This window comes from Erpetoichthys calabaricus, chromosome 1 (assembly GCF_900747795.2).
Source record: "Erpetoichthys calabaricus chromosome 1, fErpCal1.3, whole genome shotgun sequence".
Lineage (NCBI taxonomy): Eukaryota > Metazoa > Chordata > Cladistia > Polypteriformes > Polypteridae > Erpetoichthys > Erpetoichthys calabaricus.
In genome coordinates, this window is record NC_041394.2 from 278,521,221 (window position 1) to 278,548,177 (window position 26,957).

A 26,957-nucleotide genomic window follows, 5' to 3' on the forward strand; every position below is an offset into this window, starting at 1 on the left:
CTTCGTTGAGGTTTTCTCTTGGAGAGCTTTTTTCATTTCATTGAAAATTAAAGCAGCAGCTGCCAAATTATGTAGCTTCTTATTAATTTTTCAACATTGTGTAAAATAACTTTATAAAGTAACATAAAAGGTTTAAATACTGGTTATCCTTTTACACTAAAATATTACTAAAGAGATACAAAAAAAGTAAAATGCATATGTTCTTTTTCTTTAAGGATATTAAATATTACTGAAGAAAGAAAAAAAAAACTAAAACAGCCAAATGGGGCTATGCATACAAACTTAAAAGGTTTAAATAAAACAGAGATATACACTTTTATTTTTACTTGCTTAACTTGTGGAGGGTGTATCCTGTAGCGAAGCCCTAACTTTTTTCGTGAAAGCCCGTTTCAGTCAATAAGTCTTAAAAACAGGTGTAAATATATTGACAATAAGCTACGCAAACCCACCAAGACATGGAATCGTTTATATCAAGTATCATTACATCTTCCTTTCTTAAAGAGAAGTAAGGCAGTACTTATAAGCTTACATATATATCTATATATATATAATATATATATATATATATACGACATACATACATACATACATACATACATACATACATACATACATATATATATATCTATATATATAGACATACATACATACATACATACATATATATATATCTATATATGTATATCTATATCTATATATATATATATATCTATATCTATATCTCTCTCTCTCTCTCTCTCTCTCTCTCTCTCTCTCTCTCTCTGTATATATATATATATATATATATATATATATATATATATATATATATAATATCTAAATCCCCGCGAAGTACTGCTTTTAAATTTTTATGAAGAAGAAAAGCTTTTTAAATTGAGGGAAAATATCCCAATAGCAATTTGTTAAGGATCTGTTTTTTTGTGAAGCAGCCTTAACACAGCTTTTCTGCTGTTTTATAAACGAACGCCATATAAGGTCTTCCTTTTTCCTTGCTTCGCCAAGGAAAGAGCCTTTTTATTAAATCCAAGGGTTCTTCGCTTTTTTTTTTGTTTGTTTATTACGATTGTTATAGTTCTGTTTGTATGCGACGTTGTCAGTTCAGCACTCAGGTTGTAATATGACCAAAGCTGCGCAAGCTTACTGTTAAGAATGCAACGTATAGTTGTACATGAGGAAAGCAATCTTGCCTCAAATCAATGGCAAACTTTTGTAGGTCTATGAACTTAATTTAAAGTTTAGGTTTACACGGTGCTTTCTTTCCGAAGTACCTGCACTCATGAATATGTCTGTATGTGTCAGTCGCTCAAATCCCCGCGCTTCGCACCGGCGAAGTACTGCTTTTAAATTTTTATTAAGAAGAAAAGAAAACCTTTTAAAATTGAGGGAAAATATACCAATAACAGTTTGTTAAGGATCTGTTTTTTTGTGAAGCTGCGTTCACTCGAGTGATCACTTCGAGATGACTTGCTGGCTAACCATAAGCGTTACCTGGTAGGTAACCACCCATACAATCAGATTGTGAATCAGACTGCGAATGCCGTGAATGTAATTACCCCGTTCTACATGCTGTCAAATAAACGAACCACACGCCGTGGCGCAATTTTTGGGGCTTAGCCTCTAGCACTGACGTCCGAGGTTCGATTCCCGTAAGGGAGTGAAGTGAGCGCTTCGCAGCGGCGAAGTACTGCTTTTAAATTTTTATTAAGAAGAAAAGAAAACCTTTTTAAATTAAGTCTTAAAAAGAGCTGTAAAGATATTGACAATAAGCTACGCAAACCCACCAAGACATGCAATCGTTTAAATCAAAGCGCGAGTCAAAAAACACCATCCCATAATATTCGTTAACGATTAACACATTTCTATATGTATTGTAATCATACAATACAACTGATAATATGTTGCGCTTATTTATCTGGTGTACTGACATTTTTGCGCGTTTAACGGCTGAAATCTAACGTGGTTTGTGCCCTTCAGAATGAAAAGAGTTTGCATTTACCTTTTTAATAAAAGGCGAGCTTTTAAGCCTGAGAAATCACCCTGTAAATTGCACATGTTTAATTGCACATGTGTTAATATGTATGCTTACACAGTATTAAAAAACACTCAACAAGTACACAGTATTAAAAGACAGTCAACAATTAACGTCATTTACCTTCGTTCCCGCGTTTGACTTGTGCTGTAAATCTCTTCCTCGTTTTCAGTTCACGTGATTACGTAGGAGGCGTAATACGTGATGATGCGATACGTGACTCCGCCTCCTCCATTACAGTATATGGGTAAAAAACAGGTTCCAGTTATGACCATTACACGTAGAATTTCGAAATGAAACCTGCCTAACTTTTGTAAGTAAGCTGTAAGGAATGAGCCTGCTAAATTTCAGCCTTCTACCTACACGGGAAGTTGGAGAATTAGTGATGAATGAGTCAGTCAAACAGGTTCCAGTTATGACCATTACGCGTAGAATTTCGAAATAAAACCTGCCTAACTTTTGTTAGTAAGCTGTAAGGAATGAGCCTGCCAAATTTCAGACTTCTACCTACACGGGAAGTTGGAGAATTAGTGATGAGTGAGTCAGTCAAACAGTTCCAGTTATGACCATTACGCGTAGAATTTCGAAATAAAACCTGCCTAACTTTGTAAGTAAGCTGTAAGGAATGAGCCTGCCAAATTTCAGACTTGTACCTACACGGGAAGTTGGAGAATTAGTGATGAGTGAGTCAGTCAGTCAGTCAGTGAGTCAGTGAGGGCTTTGCCTTTTATTAGTATAGATGTGTGTGTATATATATATATATATATATATATATATATATATATATATATATGTGTGTATATATATATATATGTGTGTATATATATATATATGTGTGTGTATATATATATATATGTATATTCACGGCATTCGTAGTCTGAATCACAATCTGATTGTATGGGTGGTTACCTACCAGGTAACGCTTATGGTTGGCCAGCAAGTCAGCTAACATCCGCCATGGAAGGCGTACACACTCACTGCACTCGCTTAAGGGAATCGAACCTCGGACGTCGGCGCTAGAGGCAAAGCCCCTAACATTGCGCCATGGCGTGTGGTTCGTTTATTTGACAGCATGTAGATCAGGGTAATTACATTCACGGCATTCGTAGTCTGAATCACAATCTGATTGTTTGGGTGATTACCTACCAGGTAACGCTTGTGGTTGGCCAGCAAGTCAGCTAACGGGTTCTCCGCTGTTTTATTGTTCGTTTATTACGATTGTTATAGTTCTCTTTTTTATACCACGTTGTCAGTTCAGCACTCCTGTTGTAATATGACCAAGTCGGGCAAGCTTACTGTTGAGAATGCAACGTATAGTTGTACAGGAGAAAAGCAATCTTACCAAACTTAATTTAAACTTACGGTTTACACCGTGCTTTGTTTCCGCCTTAGCTGCACTTATGAATATGCTTGTATGTGTCACTCGCTCGCTTCTTATTGTTTCGCTGCCTTCTCAGTTGTGTAATGAATGTTTTGTTCAGCGCTTTTTGGGGCTCTTCCTTGTTTTCTACGTACTGCGTTCACAGTTAGTTCACGTGATTACGTGGGAGGCGTGATGACGTGATACGCAACTCCGCCTCCCAAGGCCAGCGAGCTGCAGTCCATTACATGTATATGGACAAAAAAGAGGTTCCAGTTATGACCGTTACGCTTTGAATTTCGAAATGAAACCTGCCTAACTTTTGTAAGTAAGCTGTAAGGAATGAGCCTGCCAAATTTCAGCCTTCCACCTACACGGGAAGTTGGAAAATTAGTGATGAGTGAGTGAGTGAGTCAGTGAGGGCTTTGCCTTTTATTAGTATAGATTTCCAGTCCAAGAGGAAAAAAAACAAACAGGAGTCCCAAGGCTGATTCTCTGTAATGTTTCTTAGAAGTGAAGAATTTGAATGAGAAATGGGTGTCACTTTAGATTAGGTGTCCTTAATTTCACTTTACTTACCTGTATAATTACAGAGTAACTAGGTGTTATTACCTTATACTTATTGTGTAATACAGTGTAAAACTATAAGTATTCAATTGTAATGGTTATTCCACAATTTTTATAACTACGTATGTACAAATTGTGGAATAACAATTACAATTGAGTGCTTAACCACAGCATTACATTGTGTTACACAGTAAATACAAGGTAATAATACCTTGTTACTCTGTTATTATACAGGTAATTACATGGTAAGTACAGTGTAATTAAGGATACCTAATCTAAACTGATACCAACCTGGTGCTTTAATTAGTAAATAGTGGAGGTTGAAAGATGGGCTCTCTTATATACAGCTCTACTAAATGCATTCTCTCGATAAGGTGAATGTGTTTGCCCTTTTGTTGGATTTTTGTTTTTTAGCGAGATTTAAACAGCAAGAAACAACGTAAAATCGGAACTTTTCTGACCAGTTTACACTGTTTTACTTAACTGTGACTTCCATCATATGGTGCTTCTCATAGATTAGTTAGGCTTTTCTGCTAGCATTTTAATTGTTCTTTTCCTCATAACATTGCAAATCACGACAAGTAACCATATAGGTTTAGTGTGTCAGTGGAATAAAAGCTAGATTTAAGAAACACTTGAGGCAATGTCTAGCAGCCAATACAGCCCATCTGAAGTGATTGTCCTAATGGAAATGTCATAGCCCTTTTTCTTTTAAAAAATTTTGGAATTGTCAAACCTCTGAGAAGTGGAGGGGTTTGATTTTATCTCTCTATTATATAAAAAAAATCCTGAGACGACTTTTTTCAAGTCCCGCGAGATGAGGCTTTGGCCATGAGATTTTTTCAAGTCACGCCCTTCTCTCAACCATATTCAGCCACGCAAACATACGGTCCTCTCACCTCTCATTCGTGTGAATGCTTTTGACAGACACAGTTCCTGCTCTCTCAGCCCTTATAAATTTTAACGTTTTCCTCACTTTAAGTTCCCAATTAAAGAAGACATTATTATGTCCAAATCTTATTGAAGAATTTCATCATGAAGGATTATCAACAGAAAAAATGACTACACGGTCAATCCTAACACCGAGAAACGATGAAGTCAAAGTAATTAATGCCAAAAATGTCGATCGGTTACGGATCGGTTACATGGCAAATTGGTTAAATGCATATTAATATACTATGCTGAAACAGTTGGTGGTAATCATGCGGAAGATGAAAACATCAACTTACAATATCACAAAGAATATCTACAACCGTTAACACCATCCGGTCTTCCATCACACAAATTATAGTAGAAAGAAGGATGTATCCAAGAAAGGTAATGTCGTACATCTTCCTTGGATAAAATTAGACAACAAAGGAGATCTTGATCTGCCATTCGTATTAAAATGTTAACCGTTTCTAGTTAGAATAGCTTTTGCAGCCTTTGGTAATATCACAAGATCAAACTGGATTTATTACAGGCCGACACTTAACTTCCCATCTTCGATGCCTGTTTAATGTAATGTATTCACCCACAAAGTCAAATACCCCAGAGATGATGATATTGTTGGATGCAGAAAAAGCATTTGATATGTTTGAATGGAACTACCTTTTCACTACATTAGAGAAATTTGGGTTTGGCCCGAAAATTTGTGCATGGATCAAACTACTGTATACCAATCCAGAAGCTTCAGTTTGTATTAATAACATAAATTCAGACTACTTTAAACTAGAATGTGGTACCAGACAAAAATGCCCCTTATCATCACTACTTTTTGCAATCGCCATTGAGCCACTGGCAGTTCACTCTCGAAATGCTTATCAAATAAAGGCCTTGAACAGAAAATGTCCCTATATTCAGATGATATGGTACTGTATATATCAGACCCACAAAATACTGTGCCTGCAGTCCTAACAGCACTTACAGAATTTTCAAAGATTTCTGGTCTCAGAATTAATTTAAATTTAAAGTGTGCTCTTCCCAGTGAATTCTCAAGCATACAATATTAGATTGTACACCTTCCCTTTTATCATTGCAGATCAGTTTAAATACCTAGGGGTAAACATCACAAGTAAGCATAAAGCTCTTTATCAACAAAATTTCGCCATCTATATGGAAAAAATTAAGCAAGACTTACATAGATGGTCAACCCTTCATCTCACTCTAGCTGGAAGAATTAACATTAAGATGAATATTCTTCCTAAGCTTCTCTTTTTATTTCAAAACATTCTAATATACATTAATAAATCTAGATTCAACCATAACCTCATTTATTTGGAACTTAAAACATCCACGTATCCAAAGAGGGACCCTACAAAGACCTAAGGTAGAAGGAGGCATGGCTCTACCTAACTGTTTTATTACTGGGCAGCAAACTTACAAGCTATAAAAACCTGGACATGGACACAAACAGATGAACATACACATGCTTGGTTCACAATAGAAATAAAATCCTGCAGTACTTGTTTGTATTCCCTGCTTTGTGTCCCTATAAATGCAAGTTATCGCCAATATACTAAGAATAGCTTTTGCAAAGACAATTAACAAATCTTAAAGCCAAACATTCGAAAAAGTCATTTTATTTAATAGAGAGAAAGAAATCATGGGAAGTTATATGTTGTGTTGTCACGATGTAAGTCCAAAACATTGACAAAAATTTAATTCAAAAAATGTTTACTGAAGTTTTACAGTGAAAGTGTACTGTCAGAATTCATTGATCTTCTTTTGTGACTCCAGGTTTCAACATACTGATCCAGCAGTGACAGTTGTGCTCAAAGCAACAGCTATAATCTCTTGTCTTCTGTTTCTCTTCCTTGTCATCATATGGTGAAGAATTTGTAGACTTCCTGTAATAAAAGGAATATGAATTAGCACAGGATTCAGTAGGCTGCTGGTCTATTACTGTAGGTCACATCTGTTTAACAAATTTATTTTGATTCATTTTGCACACATGGAGCACAGACAAGGAGGTATCTGTACACACTCCTATTAGATTTAGATTTCTTGCAAAATTTAAACAGTTAAACAAAAAAAGTAACCTATTGGAGAAAAGTAGCAGTTGAGGTACTTTGCAAATACAATGCAAATGTATCCACAGAATATTTCGAGAGAAAACGGGGATCTCTGGGTTTCTTGCATCACATCATGCTGTACATATAAGCCTTTGGTCTTTTTTCTGATCACATTGAATTTGGAACCATTAAGTATACATGTAGCAGATTTGGTTACTTGGAGAAAAGTAGCAGTTGAGGTACTTTACAAATACAATGCAAATGTATCCACAGAATATTTTGAGAGAAAACGGGGATCTCTGGGTTTCTTGCATCACATCATGCTGTACATATAAGCCTTTGGTCTTTTTTCTGATCACATTGAATTTGGAACCATTAAGTATACATGTAGCAGATTTGGTTACTTGGAGAAAAGTAGCAGTTGAGGTACTTTGCAAATACAATGCAAATGTATCCACAGAATATTTTGAGAGAAAACGGGGATCTCTGGGTTTCTTGCATCACATCATGCTGTACATATAAGCCTTTGGTCTTTTTTCTGATCACATTGAATTTGGAACCATTAAGTATACATGTAGCAGATTTGGTTACTTTCTTTTTTCATTAATAATAAATAGTAATAGTAATGAGGTAATGTGCAATTGGTTTTGGTGCAGATTGAGCAGCAAATCAATGACAACCATGGTTTTCTTTAGAACTGCCAATGTGCAATTCACATACTCGAAACAATGTTGGAGTGTTACTTTTTCTTTCCACTATAAATTATGTGAGCCCTTTGAATTACCTGGTTTTCTGCATTAATTGGTCATGAACCATGATCTGATTCACAGTTCTGAGTCATAAGTATAGACACAATATGCTAATGCTAATACCACACAAAAAATTATAATCTTTTTTTTAGTAATGGTAGTCTCATGAACAGAGATGTTAACCTCTAATTGAAAACATATACTAACATTTAACATGAAAATATATGTAAGCAACATTTGCTGCGTGCCAAGAAATGTTTTTATTTTTACATTCACTCAAGTGGTTTTAGGCTGTCTATAGTTTTTGGTGATAGGGCAGTACGGATGTGTTATGAGGATTTCGAGCAAATGGAACATTTAGTGAGAACAAAAGGATTTAGGCACCACTTGACATGGCCTTGGTGGCTTTCATACTGAAGGAATTATTGTTTCTAGTGTTAAGAATTTATCTTCATAAAAAGCATGAAATAAAACTTTTTGTGCTTTTGCCTTTTAACAAAAATGTCAATTTTAACTATTTTCTTCCATTATTACAGCATAAACTACATGTTATGATTGAAACCCCTCACTTAAAATTGTTACAATGTCTTTAACAAAATTCAAATTCTCAGCACAATTAGTATATTTGCTCTAATTCCAAGCATTTTTTCTGTCCATTGGGGGGAAAAAAAATCAGAGATACTGGGAGCCTTGAAATCAAAGTAATGGAAAGATCTCTATATATAATCTTCATTTGGATCTTGATCTTTGTTTGTCCGCGAATGAATTAGAAGAAGAAGCACTAGATGGCAGTAGAGAGACAGCTAAAACATAGGCATTGCATTAAGAATCTCCTCCAGGCTTATACTACTGAAGACTGTAGTACTCCAGTCACACCTCAAAACACAGACATTCAAACTAAACAAATTGTTGTGCTTTAAATTAACTAGTCTTTATATATAATCTTCATTTGGATCTTGATCTTTGTTTGTCTGCGAATTCCACGCATGCGTAGACCACCTTCCAGTTTAGTACGTTGTTGTTACTCACGGATGTCAACAATGTGCCGGAATAACGAAAGGGGTGGTGGACAGTATTATGCTGGTTAGAGAATGAGATTGCCAAAGATAAAAGGTACGTGCCTACGTAACATATGACTGAAAGAAAGACAGTAGGTAAAATGAATGACAACGTAACAGCACGTTCTGGAAATTATTATTGTTACGTTGTAGCTGGCGAGTGCTGCGCGTCTCACAGTTGTACCCTGGCTTGCTCACATGTCAGTGAAGTGATCCCTATTTATGCTTTAAAGAGCCTGGATACCTATGTGTCCCCCTTTTGTAACCATTGCTCCGTGTATATTGCCTTACTGTTTGGATTGCCACAAAGCAACCTGCGAGATTGGAGAAAGGTTGAGAAGAGATCGTGAGAGGAAACGACAGCGTCGTGAAAACGAGACGGACTGTGAACGGAGAGAAGCAGAAATGCTCCTACACCACCACATGATTACTATTCGGACAGTGATTCCGAGTAGGCCGTTCCTATCGAATCAGTGTCCAAGGGTTTTGTTTTGTAATTTTGTTTCCCGTATAAAAAATCATAATGCTGTGCGACGAAGGGCCCAATTCACGACTGGCAGCCGCGTTTAAACAGGGAGCCCTTCACAGACAACTTTAACACGCGCAACGTAGTTGGGCGCACATGGCTAGTTCTCTTATATTAGATAGCCAAGTGCAGACTTGTACTATAGATTGTCCATTTGGGATTGGGTGTCCATTTGGTCTACATCTCCAAGACTGTAACATGTTTTTTGCTATGACTGAGTGTGTACCCTTCAGAAGTTTATTTTCTTCAGGGATGCTGCTCATTGGAGTTTGTTTTCCCCTCCTCTGTTGTCAACAACCTATAGTTCAACAATAATGTTAATAAACAGATATTATTAGGTTCACTTCATGTTGATCAGTTTGGACCTACTTTGCTTTCACTGTGTATTTAAATAAATCGCTACATCTTTATGTATATGCTTTATGTAAGTATTTGCAATTGTATTTTACCTGTGAACTTGTTGTGATGCTCTAAGCCTGCTTTCAGTGAAGAACCCCAAATGAAAATTAATGAGTTTAAATATTTAACCACAAGTTCTTTGTGGACAGAACTACTTTTGTGTTTATGTATGCCTAAATATAATGTGTGTATGCATATTGGACTTTTTTTTTTTTTTTTTTGCAGCATGCTGCAGAATTGGAACAGAAGCAAAATGAAATTGAGAAGAAGAAGCTTCTTGGGGATCTGGTTAAATACAGCAATGTTATTCAAGTATGTAAACTGTTACCACTTTGCTTTCAGACTATGGAATACTTTTTTTTTTATCTGGTATTGGGAGTTCGGATTACAAGACATTATAATTTATTGTGCAGCATTTTAATGATAATATAATATCTTACACATTTTAAGTGCGTTCGCATATAGTGTGAAAAACACCTAGTGGTGTCATGTCTGATTGTGTGCTCACAGTGGAATTATTTTGTTGATATTTGGCACAGTAGTTCTTCAAGTAAATTTGTAGAGATCATCATCTCGTAACTGCTCCTATTGGCTAAACAGTACTTTATATTACAATAAAAATAAACTCATAGTTGCCATATCTGTATATTATAATAACACAATGTGTCTGATTCTGTCATTTATTGGCAGAGCACTACAGTGATCTGCTATCCACCATGGTCCATCACAACCTACAATTTTTTCTTCATAATTTAACATAAATGTTAACTCTCCAATAAGTTGTACTTCGAAATTTTATGCTTAAGAAATATGAACTACAGTTATTGGTAAACCATTCATAATCAAAGTTTTTAAAAATGGTATTTTTTACATTGCTTGAGTTGCTACCTGGTGTCTATGAAAGCTATTTCACTACCACAAACCTATTTGGACTCTGTTTTTAACCACAAGCTATTGTAAAATGCTGTTAAAACATACATTGTATGTGCTTTACTAAGTTGAGCAATTGTGTTCGTTACCACTGTTATTAGGGGTATTTATATTTAATGTGAAAAGAACCTATTTTTGTTTTTATTTCTCTCTATTGATTTACAGGTATATGCAAGCAACATCTCGTTTTCCAGCATTCTGATTTTCTTGAAATTTGGCACACACATTCTTCAAGGAAATTTGTTGAGAAAGATCAGTTTTCATTGAGGAATCGCAAATATAGTGAATTTAGCAAATTCCTGAAATTTCAAAATTTCTATTAAAAAGCAGAAGAAAAATTCATCTCTCAAAATAAAAATATATAAAAATAGATTAAGTGGTCGCAACAAGTCTGAACTGAAATGATACCCTGAATTCTCACTTTTTAGTTTGATGCCTAACCTTGAAACACCTTATGAAATGCTTTCTGAAAGTATGATAATATCATATGTACCTATTTAATCAAATCCTTTTGTTGTATCCTCATAGGATTTCAGCATGTTGGTAAAATGTTATTTCCCTCTTCTGAATCCATGCTGACAGTTCAGTAAAATTTTGTTCTTACCATGTGTTGCTCAATATTTCCCTTAATAATTTCTTCCATTAATTTTCCTATGGTTTCTTGGATCTGCTTGATCACCCTTTTTTATTTATACTGATATTTGCCATTTTCTAGTCCTTCGGAATTTCCCAGTGTGCAGTGACTTCTAAAAACGTGTGTCAAGGGTTTACATATGTACTCGCTAACCTCCTTAAGAAGTCAAGAATAAATATTATCAGGTCCTGGTGATTTGTTTGATTACAGCCTATTTAATCTAAGCAGCACTTCATTCTCTACAATTTCCAAATCACTCAGTACCTCCTTAGTAGTCTTCTTTTTTGCTGCTGGAAGGTTATCTGCTTCCTCACATGTGGAGACCTCAGAAAAATGCAAGTTTAAAGCATCTGTTTTTTTCACTATGTATTTTTTAATCCCCTTTTATTAGTCCTGATGCACTTCATCTCTTCCTTGACTGTTCATTTACTACTAGAATACTGAATCTTTTCGAATCATCTTTCACCTCATCTGTTATGTTTCTCTCTAACAGCTTTTTTAGCCTCCCTAATATTCTTCTTAATGATTGTCCTCATGTTCTGATACTCCTCACGATTCACATTGGAGTTACTAAACTTGTACACTTTATACAGCTGTTTTTTTCATCTGCAGCTTCATTTCAAATCTTTATTAGCCCCCTGCACATTTTTTTTTTTTAATTTCCTACTAATTTCAAATGTAGGTATGTGCTTATCCTGGATTACATGTAAAATGTTAAACCTGTTCCACTGCTCCTCGAGTGTCTCCACCTTTAAAAGCTTAACCCAGTCCATCCTCCTTAGACTTTGGTGCATCTGCTCAAAGTTTGCCCTACCAAAATTAAATTTAACATTTTTAGTATTTGTATCTGCACTCTTACAAAACACTGAATATTGTACTATATTGTAGTCACTTGACCCTAGTGGTTAAATCAGCTCAATACCCACAATTCTATCGTGATTATTACAAAATACTAAAGCTAGACAGGCTTCCCCTTACTTTGGTGTTTTAAAATACTGTGTTTATAAAAAAAAAAAAAAAAAAAGTCACTGATTATTTCTAAAAACGCTTGCTCTTGTGCTGTGCTATTTGCAAGGTTAGCCCAATTCATATTCAGGTAAAGTTCCCCATAACTATAATGTCTCCCTGTAAACTTGCCTTTTTTTGAAGAGGACTTGTCTTTAAACTCCATTTAACAGCAAGCCCACTTATTTTTCTATTATGTCTGTCCTTCCTAAAAATGTATATCCCCCTATGTTATATTCCCCCCTATGTTTATCTCTGCATAAAGAAATACTTATTTATTTATTTATTTTATTTTTAAATTGAATAAAAATGTGTGTTCAAGTAACCAGAAGGCAAATCAATCAATTAAGAAGGAACAGTGGAACTCTAATGGCATCAACTCACCTCATGCCACCCAATCTAACACCAACCACCCAACCCTGGTCGAAAAACCAAAAACATATACCGTATTTTTTGCACCATAAGACGCACCTGACCATTAGACGCACCTAGGTTTAGAGGATGAAAACAAGAAAAAAAATATTCTGAACCAAATGGTGCACTAATATGTTTAATAAAATATAGCAGAATAATATTTCAACCATGTAAATTCAACAGCGGTATTAAGAAACATCATCACTGTCATTAACAAATAAGGAGAGACTTTAAGTTTCAAGCACTCTTCTAGTTTTATGGAAACCCCAAGAACTCCTCATCGCTAGTGTCAGAATTTATTAAGCTCAGTTGCTCACAATCACTTTGCAGCATCACGTACCTATCATCACGCGACATAACCTGTCCAAAGCCACCAGGGGACAAAGCACGTTTGGACCAATGCTCCTTGAACTTATATCGCCAGTCTAGTCCCATCTATATTTGTAATGCCACAAAGCCCTTCATCTCATGTTTTGTTGTGGATTTCCAGTTTGAAAAATGAGAATGCGGTGCAAGCACAGCCCTCGATTCAAAAAATTGCTCTGCATACCTGTTTGTCTCGTTTGACAGTAGCTGAAAGGCAGCTTCAGGAAAGAACAGCCTGAAGTAGTCCAGCGGCTGGTAATCTGTGGAGTCCAGAGTCCGACTCAGTGATAATGCGCAAAACAATCTCTGCTTTTTTTTTTTTTTCTGCACTCGCTTCGCTCCCTCATGAGATGTAGATGCCATCTTGCTTTTGTTTACATTTCGCAACTCACGCACACGCAAGGATTAGATGCCGAGTCAATGAGTCTAACATTCCTCCAAGCACAGAGGGAATGCCTGTAACGTAAAAGTGAGTTTTGTCGCCCTCTACCCCTGGATGTCTACTTTTGTCAGGTACTACACATCATGGTCTGTGACGCAATATTCGCACCATAAGACGCACAGACATTTCCAACCTTCTTTTGGGGAAAAAAAAGTGCGTCTTATGGTGCGAAAAATACGGTATATATATATATATATATTGATATATGGATAAACACACACACAGTTGGGAACTAATTGGAAAATAACCACACCGCCTGAGCCGGTTAGAAAAAAAAAAAACTTAACATTAGTATGAAATTTTTCTAGGGCCATCTTCCATTTGTGTTCATGTTGTCATATTTGCGTATTAATAGCAGTTTTTTTTTTTTTGTTTTTGTTTTTTTTTTTGTTACATTTTACAAGTGACTTTTCTGAAAATGTTGAAGAAAATTGGGTATTACAGCTTTATCCTTTCCAAATTTATAGAAGGTTATGATAGGTGGCTGTAGGTAACATCCACCTAATGTGATCAATAATGGACCATGTAGGGTTTGCCTAAGGTTTCCCAATAATGAAGAAGATAGCAAGTAATTATTAGTAACCTAAATCTTCATATTTTATTTATTGATTTTATTTCAGCATTTCTTTTATTCCAAATTCATTTTATTTAGTGTGGGTTTCTTTAATTAGATGTGAATAAGAGGCTTACTTTCTTAAAGACAGTTTTTATCAATTGTTGTTCATCAATGGTTTTCTCCAGGACTGCATTCTATCCCCTTGTTTGTTTTGCATATATTTTAGTTAAAAGGGATGTTACTATTAATCCTTATAAATATATCTATAATAGGACTATTGTAGAATTACTTTTAAAGACCAGACAGAATGAGAGAGTGTAGAAAGTGCTGCTCACCTTAAAACATTGTCAGTCAAGTTCCCACAACTTTCATTAAATGTTAAGGTATATATCTTAACATAGTTTAGTACATTTTTGTATTTTTTTTCTTTATCTTTTATTTTCTATTTTCTGTTGGTTGCAACATGATGTTTTTCTCGCAGTGGTTTTGTGTTATATTGTATACAGAAAAATGTAATAAATAATGCAATGTTGGCAACACAGTGAGTGCTGCTGCCATGTCATAGATCTAGTGTCCTGGGTTTTAGTCCTGTGCCTGATACTTGTCTTTATAGAGTTTGGACGTTCTTTCTTTGTTTGTGTGTGTTTTCTGACAGGTAGTTTTGGTTGTCCTCCTAGATCCCCTAAGATGTTAGGTTAATTCTCCGTGTGCGAGACTCTCAACTAGTCTTGGGCTTGTTTTCTGCTTTGTTGCTTTTAATATATCTTGAATTTAGGTACTGATAAAAAATAAATGAATGATTTTAAAGTCAGTGTAGATGCTTTACTATTTTATTTAGCTTTAGTTGAATTTGAAAACCTTTTTAATGTTTAAGCAGATCAGAGTGGTTTATTTTTTTGATGTGACCAATAATATGTCTTTTTTTATTTTTTAGTTACTACATATAAAAAGCAACAAATACTTAACAGTGAATAAAAGACTTCCTGCACATTTGGAGAAAAATGCAATGAGAGTTTCATTGGATTCAGCTGGAACTGAAGGCTCTTGGTTTTACATTCAGCCTTTCTGGAAGCTGAGGACTGAAGGTGACAATGTATGTAAAAACAGTAGGTAGATTTTCTTGATAACTTGCCTGACAGCAGAATACTATAACAGAGTATACTCTGTGTTGGTGTTGCAGGTTAATAAAGGATAGTGTTCATAATGTGGCCTAGTGGAGTTGATATCAGAGATGGCAGTTCAGTCTTTGCTCTGTAACTCAATGTTTGGGGTGCATTGCCCATCAGGGGTTGGGGTGTGCTGAGGTACTTTTCAGGGAGGCAAAATCATGACTTCCAAATCAAAATATGGTGGAAAATTCCATGGACAGGCTAAATTGTCTCTACTGCTAATTGTGAAGGACAGTCTAAGATTAGACTTGGTTTCCTGGTCATCAGTATGATCATCAATGAGCAGTGTAGCAGGGAAAATTGACCACCAGAGAAAAGTATTACTGGTGGTCCTGCAGTATGTTTGGGTTGTTCTTGACCATAAAAGCTAATCCAAGATGGGGAATAAATTGCCATCCCCTTTCAAAGCTTGTTGACTTGAAAATCAGGAAGAATAGGACACGTTTTAGCAAAGAGAAGGGTGGCAAATCATTTGAGGCAAGAACAATTGAATGCTGTTGAGCCGTGAAATATGGCTTGCAAGCAGAGCAATTACTGTATACAGTAATCCCTCCTCCATCGCGGGGGTTGCGTTCCAGAACCCCCCGCGAAAGGTGAAAATCTGCGAAGTAGAAACCATATGTTTATATGGTTATTTTTATATTGTCATACTTGGGTCACAGATTTGCACAGAAACACAGGAGGTTGTAGAGAGACAGGAGCTTTATTCAAACACTGCAAACAAACATTTGTCTCTTTTTCAAAAGTTTAAACTGTGCTCCATGACAAGACAGAGATGACAGTTCCGTCTCACAATTAAAAGAATGCAAACATATCTTCCTCTTCAAAGGAGTGCGCGTCAGGAGCACAGAATGTCAGAGAGAGACAGAGAAAAGTAAACAAATCAATACGGCTGTTTGGCTTTTAAGTATGCGAAACACCGTGGCACAAAGCTGTTGAAGGCGGCAGCTCACACCCCCTCTGTCAGGAGCAGAGAAAGAGAGAGAGAGAGAGAGACAGAGAAAAACAAACAATCAAAAATCAATACGTGCCCTTTGAGCTTTTAAGTATGCGAAGCACTGTGCAGCATGTCGCTTCATGAAGTAGCTGCACAGAAGGGAGCAACATGAAGATAAACTTTCAGCATTTTTAGACGAGCGTCCGTATCGTCTAGGTGTGCGAACAGCCCCCCTGCTCAATCCCCCTACGTCAGGATCAGAGAATGTCAGCGCAAGAGAGAGAGAGAGAAAAGTAAGTTGGGTAGCTTCTCAGCCATCTGCCAATAGAGTCCCTTGTATGAAATCAACTGGGCAAACCAACTGAGGAAGCATGTACCAGAAATTTAAAGACCCATTGTCCGCAGAAATCTGCGAACCAGCAAAAAATCCACGAGATATATTTAAATATGCTTACATATAAAATCCGTGATAGAGTGAAGCTGTGAAAGGCGAAGCGCGATATAGCGAGGGATTACTGTATGTCATCCATATAGAGATTTGATACATCTTTAGGTAGGCCTATGCAGGTGAGTTATTGCATTCTCTCCATTTTAACAATGTGTAAGATTCTTACATTTGCTTTTGTTGTATTCCATATTGTTTTGTGTGAGTTATTTCAATATCTGTGACATGTGTGATGCAACTGGTTGCATTATAATGGTAAGGCACAATTTTAATACAAGCAAAGTGCAGTAGATTTGTAAATTAAAACAGCTATGATAACATTAATACCTTGCACCTATTCATAATTTTCTAAATATAAGTATGGATGCATTTTTAATTTTTATAAACTTCCTTTTTCCTTTATTCTGAAAATATGCTTGTATAATATGTGATGTATAAACTTGTACAATGTAATTGTAAAATATGGGCATACCTAACTAAGTAAGTAAGTTTACATATTAAGTTAAGCTAGTAAGTTGTTTACATATTGTACTTACACTGCATTCTGTTTTACTGAATATCCATATAGGCAAGTTCTAAATATATGTTCAACTTGAAAATGTGTTCATCTTGTGTAGTTTTAATAATAAACTTTAGGTCCATGTAGCAGTGCCTCTGTTGTATTCTTAAAAGTGTTGTTTGTGAGAGTATTTACACATAAATTGTTTTTAAGAAATGGATTTAATTTTGAAGGCAAAGCAATACCAGATCAAATGCTTAACAGTAGAATTACCAAAGCCTACGAAAAAACCCATAAACCTGGCCCACCTTAAATCCCTTTGCACCTCTCTGTCAGCGTTTTTTGTCTTGTAAATGTGTAGATAAGCACAAGCAGCAAGCAGCCTGCTATACCATCCCCCCCACTCCTGCAGAAAGGGCAAGAAGTGTTCCCAGTTCAAGCCTTGATTATCTGGGAGTGAGCTACCTAGAGTTGTATAGGGTAAATAATTTCATGTGTGTTCCGTGTCTACAACAATCTATGTAAACACATTGTTAAAACAGAAACGTTTTTCTTGTTTTAGTAATAAATGACAAAATGTAGACATGAACTGTATAGTGTGTGAAGGCTGATGTCCAAATATCAAATAAACACTTTAATAAAAGGTGCATGTGCAATACTACAGGTTCCATGGTGCAGCGGTAAGAACTGCTGACTTGTAATCTAGAGGTCTTGAGATCCAAACCAGCTATCTCGCAAATTTACCGTTTTGAGTAGTGAGCTGTTCTTATTGTTATTATACAATAAAAACATACATTTGATTTCAGTCTGTAACAGCCAGAGTAAATTTATAGTACTTGTAAAAGTTAGCAGTTTTTTTTTTTTACACTTTAATTCTCTGTGGTGTAGCGGGTCCAAAGCTCAAGTCAAAAAGGCCACTTTTTAAATAAATAGTCTCTGCACTCGCGGCTTAGAGAGGGGGCGTGGTAGTGTGGCTGGAGCATTTTCCCGGGTGAATTCGTGATGCGGGCGGTCCTCGCTTAAGTTTTTGAGCTTGAATCCCTAGTGGCAAAACATATCATTGATTTGGTTTATTTTTCTTTTAAAATATATAACAACTAAGAACTATTAATTTCAAATATTTCAGTACATTTATGCAAAAGGTTTTTAAATTTAAAGTTTATGTATGTATCTTAATTCCAATACATAATTGAAAATATGTTAATGATTTATTTAAAAAAGTAAGTTATTTTTATTTTACACTTGGCTAATTTTTTATCCTGCTGCTTTCTTTTCTCGTATTAACAGATGTTGGTGAAGTAAGGTATAGCACTGCAATTTAGTGTACTGCATCAGCATGATTTGTTAGTAAGCACAGTACAGCATGCATCTATATTGCATGTTTCAGATAAAAATCCCATAGATACATTGGTCTATATTCAGTATATGTTTGGGGTTTTTATGATCAGTGGTATGAGTTTTGAACAATTAGATACATTAGCTTGCTCACTTAAAGTTCATAAATAGCATGTTTTTCTTATTGTCACCAATGCTTGTTTGAATTACTGCTTAGCTTTGCAATATCTGTAACTAACTGTGGCTAAAATATACACTCACAGAAGCTCTGCAGATACTAAAACTTTGAAGTGCTCACTAGTAGTAGATATTACATTATCAATGGATTGCTTTAGGCATATCTTGTGCAATTAGAAGGAGCATGAAGGATCATGTCTAGTGATGTTAGTTAGAAATTGTTTGGAACATTTTTAATTACCGTGTTTTTAAATGTTTTTAAGTAAATATCATTAGCTATTGCTAAATATCATTTGTTATTTATTTTGTAAAGTGTTTAACCACAGTTTCTTTTGGGGGTTAATTAGTTCATAAAACTGCACTGTGCATTTTCAGTCTACTTAAAAATGTTTATATGTACTGATGTGTTTATTTTTTGATCTGTTTAAACAAGTCTACTCATGACAAAACATTGGAATAGTGAATACCCTATTGTTAAGATGAAGAACTAATGAAATGTCATTTATACTGTACCTCTGTTTAATAATACAAATTGTCTGTCTTAAAAACAATTTGAGAGAAATATAATAGGTGAATACCACCTTTTAGTGTATTATAAGACCTAATAGTACATATCATATCTTGTTTAAATTTAAACAGAGCATGAAACAGCTCCTATTGAAATACCTATGCTTATGTAACACTTTCATTATTTGAGATGCTACAACATACAGTAAACAAGGCTCGTTTAGCTGCTAATTCCGGAATTGGATGATATGGTATATGATGGACAGTGCTTAATTTTATAGTCCTTAACCCTGAGGAAATTTTAATTTTAATGTTTTTTTCTATCACAGATCTACAAAGCAATAGGTCTGATATAATTATTTTCTTCCATGACATCAATCAGTAGTAAGGGCAATATTGTTGAAATGTCCAACTATGATATATCTTTAAAGATATGAAGCAATGCTATTTTGTGGAGTTGTTTTTTTGAAAATTTGGGGTTATAAAATGTCATTTGAACTATTGAGGTGAATAGTAAATCTTCATAATGAATAATGACAAGCTTAGTAACTTCTACACTCCTTTCAATATGAATGCTACTAACTGCAGCCAGTGGTACAAAACATCTGTGACAGGAGAACCACCCAGTGAGGAAAAAGTGCTCACTTTGTTGGAACAGTATGTAAGGAGAGATTTCAAGAAAGTCCACACCAGGAAGGCAGCAGGTCTGGACAGCACTCTAGGATGTGTTATGAAAATCTGTGCTGATCAGCTTGCTCCAGTGTTCACGGTAATATAAAAAATCTTCTTGACCAATTAATCTTATACCAACAAGCTTTAAAAGACCACCACTTTTTCTTTAGCTAAGAAAGCAAGGCCAGCATGGCTATAGCAATTAATTGCTTTGAGAGGCTAGTCAAAAATCGCACATGCTCTTTTCTGCCAAAAGAACTGGATCCATTACTGTTTGCATATCATTCCAGTAAATCCACGGAGGTTGCCATCAACTTAATCCTTCATATAGTACCAGTTCATGTGGAACCAGAACACAGTTTTGTAGTTAACATAATAATCCCAGCTAAGCTCATCACCAAGCTCAGGAACCTGCATCTGAACAGTTCATTTATTTTGCTGGATTTTAAACTTCTTGATAGGTAAACCCCAGATGGTTTGAGTGGGTTGCCTCACTTTATTGGCCCTCACACTCAACACAAGGGCACTGTAGGGCTGTGTTCAAAGATTTTAAGAAGAACTATCATGATTTTCACATTTTATGCTAGATTGCAGTCTGTGGTAGATGGTAGGATAAGTCATGTACTTTTCATTTTGATTAATACGGAATAAAAGTTGCCTATTTTTTCATACTGTCTGACAACAGTACTCTATTTATAGGTTGTGTGTGTCCTCTGATTGTGTAGTGTGACATGGGAAATACAAGTACATGTAAGAATTCTACCCTACTATGTACAAGTCACAATAATGATAGAGCTGTACAGTATATTGACTTTGCAAACAATTTGTTCAAATATTAATTTTCTTAATAGTTTTATTACTTTCATAAATGTTTGTAGGCTTGAAGCATCCAGTGCTTCACTTCAGTTTACATTATTTACTAGTATTAGTAACTAAAAAAGTAAAGGAATTACTTCAATAAAAGAGAGATCTAAATCACTATACAGTGGTCGTGACCCGAAGTAATTTCCCCCATAGGATTGTATGTAAATACAATTAATCTGTTCCGGACTGTACGAGCTGTATGTAAATATATATACGCTCGCTCTCTCTCTCTCTCTCTCTCTCTCTCTCTCTCTCTCTCTCTCTCTCTCACTGCCCAGGGAGAGGCTGAACACGTGCGGAAATCATCGGCGCGTGAACACGAAGGGGAAACTGGCTTGTTCATCACCCGAGTGTGTGGTCGTGAACAGATGCAAAAGTTCGGCGAACTTTTTGGTCGTAACCCGATTTGTACGTGGTCCGAGACGTTCGTGACCCGAGGTTCCACTGTATATTCAAATCTAGCGTGTGACCAATGAGATGATTTTTATATGAAAGATTTTTTGGCAATTACTTTCTATCTAGTTGGAGTGGCAAATGTCAAAATTTTATTAGAAACCAATTCCAAAAGTTAAGCCAGGAATAGATAATGGTGCAAATATTTGGGAAAAGGGCGCATGAAGAACTGAGGTGGTAGAAGTACTTAAATAAGAAATATAAATTCTGAACAAGAAGAGAACTTTTTATTCTTACTTATGAAAAGAAAAATTTGAAGTTCAGACAAAAGATCCATCACCTTTAAATAAGCTTGCTGTTAATTTTTGCAAAGAAGTGTCAGTATTAAGTAGCATGATACAAATAATAGAGAATGTCATCAAACCCCTATCCAAACTAATGTGTAAAATAAATAAAAATGTAAAAAAATGAGCTAAAAATATTCCAAACATTAATTTGAAACTACTGGAATCATTACAGTACCTACCTCTTAGTCTCCAATAACACTCATCTAGGGCAGGGGTAGGCAACGTCGGTCCTGGTGAGCCGCAGTATGTGCAGGTTTTTGTTCCAACCCAGTTCCTTAACGAGAACTCAATTATTACTGATGAAGCACATATTGCTTAAGTGACATTTTGATGCTTCATTTTAGTGGTCTCGCTTGTTAAGGTTCTCCAACCTTAATTGCTTATTTCAATCTTAAACTGCTGCATTCAGTGTTTTAATTGCTCCTTATTAGCAATAAGATGTAAAAGACAAAGCAGCCAGCAGTTCTCCAGCTAGCTTTTTTCCAATTACATCTGTGTGTGTTCATCATGCACTGTTTGATTTAATAAAACACTTAATAGAAAAATGTGACAGACTGAAAATGATCTGTTTTAGGCTTCATATCATTTGGATGATATCCTTGGAAAGGAAAAAAATCTACGATATAAGAGCCTTACATTGCACAGACTAACAAGCCATAAAATTAAATAAGGTCTGAGATTGGCAATGATTGGTTTCTAATTAAGCAATTGGGTTGGAATGAAAACCTGTAGCCACTGCGGCTCACCAGGACCGACGTTGCCTACCCCTGATCTAGGGCACTAAAACCGAAAGCAACATATATGAGCAAGTCCATGTTAATTTTTGTAAGATTCCATCTAAACCGTCTGTCAGTATTGTAAAATACATTCCACTTCATATGCTGGCAGAAGTTTCAACTGTAGTTGAACGGTGAAGTGAACAGCAAGGTGATACATTACTTGTGTAGTTTTTTTTCTAAAAAAAATAAAAGGAAATATTAATACGAAAGTGTGCTGGAAGAGAAATTATACTAAATTAAGTAAGGGGAGTCTCTTTCATGATTTTGTAGAATTGTTACAAAACCCTCCTTCTTAAATCTTTTGTGGCATGCTATACCCTTTCACCATTTCTGTATTTGGGAGTATGAAAATAATAGTCACTATAGACTTTTGTCTTAGTTCTGGATTTCTTTAAATTTCTTTTCATGTACTTTAGTCGATATACTGTGCCCTCCATAATATTTGGGACAAAGACATATTTTTGTTTGATTTACCCTTCTGCTCCACAGTTTAAAGTTATACATCAAACGATTCAGTCATGATTAAAGTGCACATTGCAGACTATAAGGGTATTTGCATGTATTTCAGTTACACCATGAAGAAATTGCTACACTTTTTATACATGGCTCCCCTTTTTCAGGGCACCATAATATTTCAGACATAGCAATGGCATATATATTAAAACAATCCTATTTAGTGCTTTGAATAATTGTAAGATGTATATTTGCATCTAGTACTGGAGAGGTTTGATGGGTGACTGAGAAGAGTTAGAGGAAAGCCAAATATATACTTCCATCTGACTGTTCACTGTGGAATGTCACAGCATAAATCTACCTATGGAAGAATTCCACAATAGTCACTTTGAAACAAAGTAATTAATGCTACACATTAGGGCTTGATTGGCTCTTTCAGTGAAACAAAGTACCAACAGAATTGAGACATATAAATTGAGGTTCTTTGCTGAATACTGGTTTCTGGCCTGTGTTTTACTGTACCTAAGCTGTGGAAACAATCATTCATTACCTCTGTTTCAAAGGTTTCCAGGCCAAGTTGTCTGAATGAATGCAGACCAGTGGCACTCGCCTCTATTCCTTTAAACATTTGGTGAAATATCTTAATGATAGAGACAAAGTCTTTTTAAGATAACAACAACCAGTTTGCTTATTGTGCAAAAAGAAGTGCTGAAGATGCTCTGCTTGTTATCTTACATCAAATCTACATCTTTCTTGAGAAGCCTGGTTCTTATATGAGAGCACTATTTTTGGATTTTTCTTCAGCGTTTAGTACCATCCAGTGTCACATACTGATTGGGAAACTGAACAATAAGAATTTTAAGCCATTTATCACATTATGGATGCAGGTCTTTCTTTTAAATCTTTCACAGACAGTCAAAGTACAGGACAGTTTTTCAAAAGTCATTCATTCAAACACAAGAAGCCTGTGGGGTGTGTCTTATCACTGTTACTATTTACTCTGTACACAAGTGACTTGAGACTAAACAATGGCCACTAGTCCAGTATCAAGTTTGCTGTTAACACCATGCTCATGGGATACATATCTGGTGAGGACAAAAGCCACTATCTAAATCAAGTGGACTGTATGGTGAACTGGTACAATAAGAACATTCTTGCTCTGAATGTTAAAAATACCAAAGAAATGATATTTGATTTTAAGAGACAGAAATCGGTGTATTTACCCATTGTTGTTCAGGGGGAGGAAGTAGAAATAGTGAATGAATATAAATATTTGGCAACTAGCCTAGATGAGTCTTAACTGGAATACAAATAAGAAAAATTCTCTATATGCAATCCGTGCTTATTTCGCCTCTGTAAACTCGCACTGTTTAAACTAGACAAGGACCTCATGTTGGCCTTTTATCACAGTATGATCCAGTCTTTTTACCACTTTGCTTTATTGCTTGGTTTAGCTGTCTGACAAACCAAAATTTTAAAAAAGCTCCAGAAGATTACTAAGCATGTAGCTAAAGTTATTGGGGCTGATGTAGATGATTTGGCAAGTTTGTGTAAGAGGACAATGCTAAAGAAACTGGAAAGCATCTCAACTGATGACAGACAACATTACATATAGAACTTGATTTCAGTAAATCAGGAAGGATTGTCCCTTTGAAAATCCACACAAACTGCTCCAGAAATTCCTTTCTTCCTAGTGCCATTTGACTTTTTAATAAGGAATAACAATCCTGTAACCATTTTTGTGTAAATATGCACTTATCAGACTGCCTTACCTTAACCTGTCTTGTCTCTGTTTGTTTTTTTATTTCATTCTGTCTGTTATTAGATGCAACTGAGAAGGCAAATTTCATGTTTTCTTGTGTAAGCATGACTAAATAAAGAAACATTGTAAAACTGTACATTTTCTTGCATTAAATTCCATCAGCCACAAATCTTACCAAGCCTGTATGCTGTCCAAGTCCTTCTGTAATGATTCAAAATTATCTGACAATACACCTAGCTGCTTGGTATCATCTGAAAACTTAACCAGCTTATTATTTATATTTTAATATAAATTATATATACTGAAAATAGCAGGTGCCTCAGCATTGACTCATGATGGGCACCAATTCTGATTAGGTCCCTCACACTATAACCCCCTTGTTCCTATGTTTTAGCCAATTCTGCACCCATCTACACACTATACCCTGAACTCCCTCTTCTTTTAGTCTGATGTACAACCTCACATGTTGCACCTTATCCATTTGTTTCTAAAAGTCAAGGTAAAAAACTATTATATGCACCACTCTGATAATATCCTTTTGTTCTTCCTCAGAGTTTCATGACAAAAAAACATGACCTCCCTTTTCTAAACCCATACTGACTGTACAGTTAAATTCCTATTCTTGCCATGTGTTACTGCAATTCTTTCTATTATTTAACATTGATGCATGTATGTTATGTAGCTTCATTACTCTGAAGTCACAAACTTTCAGAATTTATTTTCTTTAAATACAGCATTTCCACTTATGAGGAAACTGGAATGTCAGTAGTACATACGCAGATTTTTTCAAAGTAAAACAATATACAGTGAAATACGTTTAACGCGAAAACGCTTAAGATGAAATATCGGTTAACACGAAATAATACAACGGTCCCGACAAACTACTATGTATTTTCATGCATTTTTTTCTCTTAACACGAAACGAAAATCACTTAACACGAAAAGATTTCCCTTCTGGGAAGGAACAAAATACGGAAAACACCAGCCGCGCAGGCGAGATTTAAGAGGGGTGTGAAATGAAAGAGAGGTGGTTTCACATGTTTCGTAGAAAGGAGGCAAACTTGGCTTTGAAATACCCTCGGAATAGCCTGTGACACGAGCCAATTTTGTTTATCTAAGCTACTTTCACCCTCCACCCCTACAAACGCCACACAAAAACATCTCATCTCTCATCAGTTAGCTTTGGAATTCGGTGACGAGTACATCGCAGTGTGAGTAAAAATCAGTGAGTTTGGTTCGCGTTTTTTTTTTCTATTTTAGAAGGATTTTTTTTACGAGCACAATGGCAAAGAGCTCAGGGGGAAAGCAAACTGCTATTTCAATTAAAATGAAGATGGAGCTTCTTAAGGCTGTTGATCAAAAATAGAAGATGAAAACGGAAATCTGTAAAGATTTTGATATTGCTATCTCTACATTATCAACAATACAGTGATTAAAAAAAAAAGAGAGCAAATTACGGAAATGTTTGAACGGAGTAAGTTTGAGCCAGAGCGAAAATGGATGAGAACGGCCAAGCACGAGGATTTAGAGACGGCTTTACTTGTTTGGTTCAAACAAGCGAGATCTCAGAATGCTCCCATTTTTATTAAATACATGCATATATACATATCTATGTAAATAAAATGTACTCTAATAAACTTAATTTTGTTGAATATACTGCATCTTTTTTTTTTTTTGTAATATCCTTTAACACGAAATTCTTTTAACATGAAAAAATATTTCAGTCCCCTCACTTTCGTGTTAAATGATTTTCACTGTATACCAATCACTGTTACTTCTTGCTAAGAATAGTTTTTCTCAGAGAAAGTCTATTCTCATCTTAGATGTTACTATATTGTGGTACTTAAGTCTTCTCAACATTGATTTGATTTGACTTGACTTGCTTGGTTAAATAAAGCGACTCAACTTGACTTGCTTAAATTTACCATTGTTATTTTTTGCAGTAAATAGGTAGGGCATGTGGCTTATATGTGGATAATGGTTTTTTCAGTATTTATATACTCATTTCTGGCTCTGTGAGCAAGACTGAATTTTTACAAAATGCAATTCTGAATCAGAAAGTTTTTAGTTTCCACACCCTTGGGGGGCTTGATATTGTTGCCTTTTTTTATGCTTCAGAGATTACAATATTTTTTAATGCTTATTGATTTTTATTGTTGTTTTTTCAAATGAAAATGCCTGCTACTGCTTATTTCAAAACATTTTGAGGCGCATAAAATATCCCTATAAATAACTGCAATCAAAATCATAATACGAGCAATTCTGAAATATCATTTGTTGATTGATGAAAATATCCTGGGTTCATTAAAGCATTTAATTGAATATTTGCTTATTTTTTACTACACATTGCAAACAGAAAAGAAGAGCTTTCAAAGATTTTGCAGAAAATAAACATTTATATATTATGTGGATACACAGGCATAATTAGGGTGAAAAGCTCTGTCAAGCAGAGTAAGATTCAGTTATTACTGCAATTCTTTGTGCTTCCTCTTCACCAGTAAATTAAATACCCATAATTACAACAGCACAAGTGAGCAGAGAGCTGAGGAGACTTCGTGCCAGCAAAGCAGCAGGTCCAGATGGAGTATCG

The 26,957-nt window shown here is 35.5% G+C and overlaps 1 protein-coding gene across 4 annotated transcripts in view; it reads left to right on the plus strand.

The window, feature by feature from the left end:
• itpr2 (inositol 1,4,5-trisphosphate receptor, type 2) overlaps window positions 1-26,957 on the plus strand; it is a 1,448,083-nt gene that overhangs the window by 134,756 nt on the left and 1,286,370 nt on the right. For 3 of the 4 annotated variants that reach the window (XR_007935422.1, XM_051929951.1, XM_051929945.1), the window contains exons 4-5: window positions 9,907-9,993; window positions 14,963-15,121. Coding sequence is in view for 3 of the 4 variants with exons in the window: in XM_051929951.1 (XP_051785911.1) it covers window positions 9,907-9,993; window positions 14,963-15,121 (246 nt within the window). In the remaining variant the exon portion in view is untranslated. Of the gene's footprint in view, window positions 1-9,906; window positions 9,994-14,962; window positions 15,135-26,957 lie in introns of those variants that run through there. The other variant, XM_051929947.1, reaches the window with a different exon arrangement.